Genomic DNA, 7,517 nt, shown 5'->3' with positions numbered 1-7,517 from the left:
TCTTATGTACAAAGTTTCTCTACCATGTTTGACCTTCTGAAATTTATTCATCACATTAAAATGTTAAGTGAATCGAATACTTTAATACTATTTAGATTAGATACATGTACAATTTGGTTTGTAATCTGGATATACTGTAAGAACTCGGAATATCTGAGATATTTGCTCAGCAACTTTTTACAGTTTAAATATCAAGACCACAGAGACTAGTGTACTGAAAAACAAAAACAAGGTTGCAATGTTGCTATTCAAAATATTAGTGTTTTCCCCGTTTTTTTTGTTTTATTATTTTTTAGAGCTTGGTTTTAATAATAAATATAACTCACAACACAGTAGTCAAAGGAAGCAATGAGGATTGAACTGGCAACTATTTCATTTTCATACCTTCAAACCAGCAGCTTCTGGTGTTAGATAAATACTGTACTTTAGAAAAACTGAAGAATCTCGTAGAAAGCTGTATGTCCACAACAACGATATAGTGACTTGATAGTTGTTTCAGCCCAGCTGGACGTGCACTGTGTTGCAGGGATGTACTGCTGGAGATGGTGAGGTGCTAGGAGCCGTCAAGGACCAGGACTGGGACTTTGGCGTGGAAGCGATGGCATGAACACAACAAACTGAGGATCCTCTGTGCATCAGTACACTTCTCATTTAATGCCAATACGTGAGGGGTTAAGGTAGGAAAGGACGTTCTGCAGCATAGAGGAGAGAGATAAGAAATCAGTCTCAGACATGCAAAATCACCTTAAATTGTGTATAAATGAAGATATTATACAGTCTTTATATGTAAATCTTTTCGCTACATTCATGGCTCAGGTTTAAATAATCTGCAGGGTGCAAGGTTCAACATATTTCTAAAATGAAACGTTAACTTATTCTGCAGCCTTGGGAGTAACTGATTTTAATCACAAATCACTATAGGGATTGCTTTTTGTGCTTCTCATTATCATCCTCGTCCTCAGCATTCCCAAAGGGTCTTAATTGTCTCTGGTTTGAGTTTGTGTTCGTTCATGTTATGGCCAGAAGTTGTTGCCTGGCAACACAGGGTGGCCAGATACGATTCGCTGTATGAGTGTTAAATTGAATTGCTGGGGGTCTGCCTCATCTGGACTCTATTAGTCTGTAGCAACAAAGTCCCCAGCAGTGATGCGATGTGGTCAGCGCTCACCTCTTTTCACCCTGGAGCTGCTTAGAAAAGACCGCAGTCTTTAAGGTTTTCTTTGATGATGATGTCTGTCACAGCGTTGAACACAATCTCGACGTTCTTTGTGTCTGTGGCACAGGTCAGGTGGGAGTAGATTTCTTTCACACCCTTCTTCATGTTGAGGTCCAAGAACTGCGACTTGATGTAGTTGCTGGCATCGTCGTACGTGTTGGGGCCTAAAAGAAATCAAGAGTGTGAGGATGAGATGCAAATTAATCATAGATTTTGTTTAAAAGTAAAAACCTGATCCTTATATCGATCCTTCTGTACGTGCATCACTTTGTTGGTCAGCTGACATTGCGTAAGTTTAATTTAATCACGTGCTTCACATGATTTAATTAAGGGCACAATACTGAGGCTCCCACTGTCAGCAGTTTTAATCGCAATATTCTTTACTTTAGTCATTTAGTCTAAATCTTTCATTTTGTCTGAGCAGTTTAGGTCACAAGTAAATATTAGTTTCATGTTTCAGTTGGTTTGCTATTCACACATCCTCCTGTAATCGACCTGGTTTTAAATTAATCAGAGCCTGACTGGTTGACCAGTGATCCACTGTCACTGCATGCCTGACGGGTGCGGTCTCATTCCCTGCATCTAGCCTGGGATTCCCAAACCACAGGCTGCAGCAGGTATAACTCCTGAGCAATTAGAGCAGTGTCAGTTGGTCCTACCATCATAGTCTGGGAAGCAGATACTCAGATGGACTTTCTTGATCTTGTCTTCAAAGAGATCCTTCTTGTTGAGGAAAAGTACGATGGAGGTCAGTGCAAAGAATCTGTGGTTGCAGATACTGTTGAATAGATGGAGGGACTCGTGCATGCGGTTCTGTAAAGGTCAGAAATGAACAGGGTGAGCTTCTAGCTGACAAGTCTTTCTTAAATGCGTCACGATCCAATAGTTAGGTCCCAACTCACCACTTCGTCATCCTCTACGAGCACCATGTCGTACGCACTGAGAGCGCCGCAAAAGATGATGCAGGTCACACCCTCGAAACAGTGGATCCACTTCTTTCTCTCTGACCTCTGGCCACCCACATCAAACATCCTTTTCACCACAGAGAGTCAAAACAAAGTCAGTCAGACAGCGTCTGCTGGATGTGACAGTATTATAAGGTTTGGTCTGTTTTTGCTGGTGTCAGTCTTTTGTTTAGGGTCCGCCGGCGACCTACCTGAAGTGCAACTCTTTGCAGGAGAACTGTTCTTCAATGATACCAGTTGTTTTGACTCGAGATCGCAGCACATCCTGCTCCGTGGGGAGGTAATCTGGCTTGCAGATTCTGTCCATTTCATTGAGGTAGCTGATGACGGCAGAACAAACAGTACACCAATCAGGCTTCAGATTTGAAATCCCTTCTATGTATATACAATAAGCTTGCTTCCTCTTTAGTTTGACATGTAACCCCAATATTGCATCAGTTCCAGTGGTAGACATGGACTCACTAGCCAGCAGAGTCGTTCAGTTGGTACTCAGCAGCTCTCTCGAAGCCGGCCTGCACTCCAGAGTCTTTCCACAGTTTCTGGATAACCTCAGCCAGCTCAGGAGGCATTGTGCCTTCCTCGATGGAGTCTGACAAGTTCTGAAGCTTCTGTGCATCTTCCTGTGGTTTGATGCAAACAGAACAAAAATCCATCAGTACCGACACAGCACTTGAACATAGTATGAATAGGATAACAGTATGATTTTATGTTCATTTATGTTATGAATATTAGCTCGACAAGTTAATCATGTCTGGTGTTCATCTTTTAGGGGTAATATGAGACCTGTGAAGAACTCGAGCCAAAAGCTACGCCCAGCATCTCCATGCCTCTGATGATAGCCAGAGCAGACTGCAGGATGTTGCCGTAGATGATCGCTCTAAACTCCATTTGTTCCTCTTTTGTGTAACCACCTTGATGCAGAATCCTGTACACAAGTAGAAGATTAGAGGGAAAAGTGTTTTGGTTTGGGGGAAAAGTTTTGTCAAACTTTGCTGCATTAACCCCCCCACTAGGCTGAGGTGGTGGGTACTTTTTTTATTCAGAAGGACTAGGATATTGCACTGAATAGGTCCTGTTTGGACTCCCATACATGTAAAAAGTCATGTAAAAAGTTCATCCAGCACTGCAAAAACCTGGCTATCCTCTGGAGCTAGTGCTCACAGTGCCACCATGTGGTGGGTTTCTGACCTCACTCAGCTCTCATTGCCAGAGTCTTACTAACTGCACAGAACAAGTGCTGACAAATCAGAGTAAGCGGATGTTTGCCCTGTTGACCTTTTGTAAAAGGCTTCACTGCAAGTCAAATAGACAGACATGAGCGAGGCTTTGGCCTGCTGGCTTTACGCCTGACCAATGAGATTAAATGACCTTTAAGCTGCACTGCGATTCCTCACCGGTTACGTGGTGTGGATGGCACTAAATACATGTTTTATCACTTAGTTTAATACTTACTTCATTTGTTTTACAATGGTGCTTTTCCCTGACTCACCAGCACCTGCAAGAGAAGGCAAAGTTTAGCACCAACACCATAACTGCTGTGTTTCTCTCTGACATGCCATCGGGTAGAAACACACTGTAGCTATAAGCAGCCAAAGAATTTGCTTTGATGATGCATCAATTTAGAAGAGTAGTCTGGCAAAAATAAAAATAAAAACATTTCTTTCATTTGACCCAGGGTGCTGTCTATCCATTTGGGTGGTTTCATGATGTCTTAACCACAAGAGAACAAAATCACATTATTTTTGTGCAAATCAAAGGGCCAAGGAGTCACAATAGAACAACTCAGCAGTAGCATTATGACAAGGTTATTCAACAAAATCCACTGTAAAGAATTTCAAGAGTCACTCTCCATGCATCTCCATGCAAATAGATGTGTGTGAGCATTAGACTGTTAATCAACAGTAGAGCTTTTCATGGGCCTGAGTTAGCTTTAAAGGCTTTTTTTTCTTTTTCATTTCTAGTCTTGGCCAAATCTAAATGGATATAAAATATCACGTGGCAAAGAACAACAAAATGTATGGTCATGAAAGATAATAGAGACACAAAGAGACACAGGACAACAGACACAGTAAAACAGACAAAATATATGTCAGACAGTTACAGGAGTTGAAGGTAGGATAGAGAAAAAATAACAAGGTGTTGTCTGTGGCAGTGGAGAGGACACGTTAATTTAATGTGTGCATTCATTTCTGTTAATAAGCCACTGTTTCAGCTGCTCTTTGAAATTATGGTGACCATGAAGTTCTCTGACGTGTTCTGGTTCTCAGTTTCATATGAAGCATTGTAACACTTTAATAGAGGACACTAAACTGGCTGAAGGCTCCACTAAGAGAAACAATATTAACTCCTCGCAAACAAAAATCTGTCTATTTTTTAAATTGCTGAGCTATAAAATTGCCGAGCTCCGTAAAGCCTCATCCAACTCTCAAAGGGGAAACTGATGGTTTTCTCCTGCTAGCAGTCATTAGTAAATCAATATCAAGTTTGGTTTGCTGTTTTGTGATGAGGTACTAAAGGTGGTATTGTCACAGTATTAAAATTGGTTTTCATCAGCTGCGATGGTTAAATGAAGAGTGCCTTTATCCCCTCTGTGTGTCATTCTTTCACCTCGTGCTCATTAGCGAGTGTGTCTTTTAGGCATCTTTATCCTGCAGAGGGTACCATAGCTACTGTTTAAGTTTTTAATGACTTAGTATGGAGCTATCAAGATCAAGGAAACATGCCTACCTATGGAAATGCAGAATTTAACTAATTGAGATTCAATTGTTCAGAAAAAAAACAATTTTTCACTTGTAATATGCAAACACTAATGAAAATACTCTTTGACCCATCTCAGTTAATGCAGTGAGAACAATCAAGGACAGAATTTTTGCTCAGATTTCATAGAGACGTAAAGGGGGAAGACGGGGCAGCTGTGTTGTAACTAACTACATTTAGGCCTCTCTGTTACATTTTCTTGATGTAGAACTGTTTTCAAAAGCTATTTTTTTGAAGCCGGAATATTCAGGGAACTGCCAAGGGTTATTAAGAGATGCTGAACTTTACTGAGCTTTATTTCTACTCGTTATCACACCTGCACACAAGGAGGTAACCACTAAAATCAGGTGCAAACATGTTCATTTCAAGTAAGAACCCGCAGAGTCTTTCTGGCTCCTTTCACAATGTCCTCCAGAGCCCACAAGATGGCCCTCTTCCTATTTCTTTTCTGAATCAGTTCTATCCGTCTGATCTCTGACACCGCTTACTGCTGGAGAAACAACTCTGGAAATCTAAAGTGAGTAGATATTAAGTCCCTGAATAGTGTTTTAGACACTTGCTTTCTAGATTAGACTTTGAGAAAATAATTAATTGTTGTGAGAATATAAAATTCAATAATTGCATTTATAAGGGGAAATAATTAGGTTTTTTTAGGTTTTATAGTAAATAGTAAAAGCATCTATACATTAAGTATTTGATTTACAACATTGATCACCAGTGCAACAGCACAGATGTCCACGTTCTGCAAAGACTGATTAATTACAAAGTTTTTTTGAACTTTTACCAGACTTTCATTTGACAATAACTATCGTCAATACTATAACTATTTTGTATTTATAATGTCACAAATCTAACACCTACATAAAATTAACAATAATCTATATATTTTTTTATCCTTATTGTTTAACATTGTCTCCTAGATTCTCATCAAAATGTTCACTGGTTTAGTGAATTGTTCTGTTATAGCGATAATAAAACACATTTTATACTTAATGTGCAAGTTGGGGGATCAACAAAGACCTCACCAAGTGGCTCTGCACTAAACCAGTTAGCTAATCGGATTGACATATCACTGCTGTGCTGTGATTCATTTAGACCAAAGGCTATGATCTTTTAAGCGCCGGTGTCCTTCCATTACAATTGAAAAGTCACTCTTAATTTTAAGATGTAGCAAGAAAATATAAGTACATTTTGTCACTGCTTTTTCAAATGTAGTGTAATTGTCAAATACTGTTTGCATTCTTTGAGAAACTGCAGATTTTTAGAAATAATTCATCATAATGGTGAAAAAACAACTTCTAGCTCAACAAGCTCAAGTCTGTACAGCATTTATATTGTGCATAAGTAGTTTACGTGACAATCCTTTTACTATATTCTAGCTTTTAGTACACTTTGCAGATTAGGCAAATTATTAATTTAATATTCTATATTTGTAAATATTTTCTTACAAAATATTTGTTTGAATCTTCATCTCAGGTCTGTGTGTTAACTGCTCAACCTGCAAACTTATCTCTCTTTTCTTTCGATGATGCCCTTTGAGTTTTGGACAAGCTTAAACAGTCCTCCCAGTTTTCTAATAAACTAATGTAGGGTCTTATCCAGAAACAAATCATCTGCACAGCCTGTAATATCCTCTGAGCATGCCATATCTTAAATCTAACTACGGAGTGAACAGATGTGCCAGAGCAGCGGAACACCACTTCAGATGGCTCATATCCAAGATTTAAGGAAGATCTTGCATCCGTCCATTTGCATCCATCCATTACCTGATGATTACATTTTAACCATCAGTTACACCTGTTGACCGCTGGCCGACTACAAAACGTCTGTTCTACTCTGCAAGACCTGAACCTCCACAGAAAGTTCTGTGCAGTCAGAGATGGAAATTTAAAAAGTAGAGTTTGTAAACTATTGAGTCTTTTGAAAGTAAAACCTGTCAATTTGAACCCTTTGCATCGCCTGCTGTCTAGGACAAAGTGGAAAACTGACTGTTCACGAGTCCACTTACCAAGCAGTAAGAGCTTGACAGTTTTAGAATCCTTATCAGCATCTTCTTGGAGTTGTTTTTCCAACTCCTTAGACTTTTTGTCCTCGGCACTTGCTCCCGCACCCATGCTTTCTTCCGCCGCAAATTCAAGGTCCTCAAGGATGGAAATTTTGACGGTTCCCTGTGAGCAGCTGCAGAGAATCTGGGTGCAGCACTAATCGTGCTGAAAGGAGATTTCTGAGCGGAAGGGGATTGGGAGGGAGGTGCTTGAGCCTTCCTGACTTTGTTGGCCTCTCTCTATTAGATGATCAGATGGGACCCTCTCAAGGATCAAATCAATTCAGCAGCTCTGTCCATGCTGTAATTCCCTCTACTTAAACCCCTGATTAAGGAGGTGCCTCTTCCTGATTGGCCAGTCAATCCTATTAGTCTAATAAGGGCAATAGTGAATGATGTAAAGAAAAGGAGAAAATAAACACACTCACATACTTGGGCACAGTGAAAGTCATTGATATCAACAGTTTTTTTTTTATGATTTGGGTGTGAATATACAGACATATACATAAACTGCGTATGTGTGTACATAGTACAC

The 7,517-nt window shown here is 39.8% G+C and overlaps 1 protein-coding gene across 1 annotated transcript; it reads right to left on the bottom strand.

Moving 5' to 3' along the window:
• Positions 1–360: 360 nt before the first annotated feature.
• Positions 361–7,140, bottom strand: gnat2 (guanine nucleotide binding protein (G protein), alpha transducing activity polypeptide 2). The gene is made up of 9 exons (XM_040152359.1): positions 6,947–7,140; positions 3,634–3,676; positions 2,965–3,106; positions 2,644–2,801; positions 2,373–2,501; positions 2,119–2,248; positions 1,876–2,029; positions 1,169–1,380; positions 361–692 (listed from the first exon to the last, which is right to left on the bottom strand). Exons 1-8 carry the CDS (start codon positions 7,050–7,052, stop codon positions 1,190–1,192), a joined length of 1,053 nt encoding a protein of 350 aa, XP_040008293.1. The 5' UTR covers positions 7,053–7,140; the 3' UTR covers positions 361–692; positions 1,169–1,189.
• Between the last annotated feature and the right edge of the window lie 377 nt (positions 7,141–7,517).

Source organism: Xiphias gladius, chromosome 18, assembly GCF_016859285.1.
Source record: "Xiphias gladius isolate SHS-SW01 ecotype Sanya breed wild chromosome 18, ASM1685928v1, whole genome shotgun sequence".
NCBI classification, from domain to species: Eukaryota; Metazoa; Chordata; class Actinopteri; order Istiophoriformes; family Xiphiidae; genus Xiphias; species Xiphias gladius.
The sequence above is the reverse complement of the archived record's forward strand: the minus strand, read 5'-3'. Positions and strand labels throughout refer to the sequence as shown.

Coding starts and splice junctions, on each gene's coding strand:
- gnat2 (XM_040152359.1), bottom strand. CDS start 7,052: ATGGGTGCGGGAGCAAGTGCCGAGGACAAAAAGTCTAAGGAGTTGGAA. Junction 3,677..6,946: donor TGTCAAGCTCTTACTGCTTG/GTAAGTGGACTC, acceptor CTTCTCTTGCAG/GTGCTGGTGAGTCAGGGAAA. Junction 2,030..2,118: donor TCGTAGAGGATGACGAAGTG/GTGAGTTGGGAC, acceptor TGACCTTTACAG/AACCGCATGCACGAGTCCCT.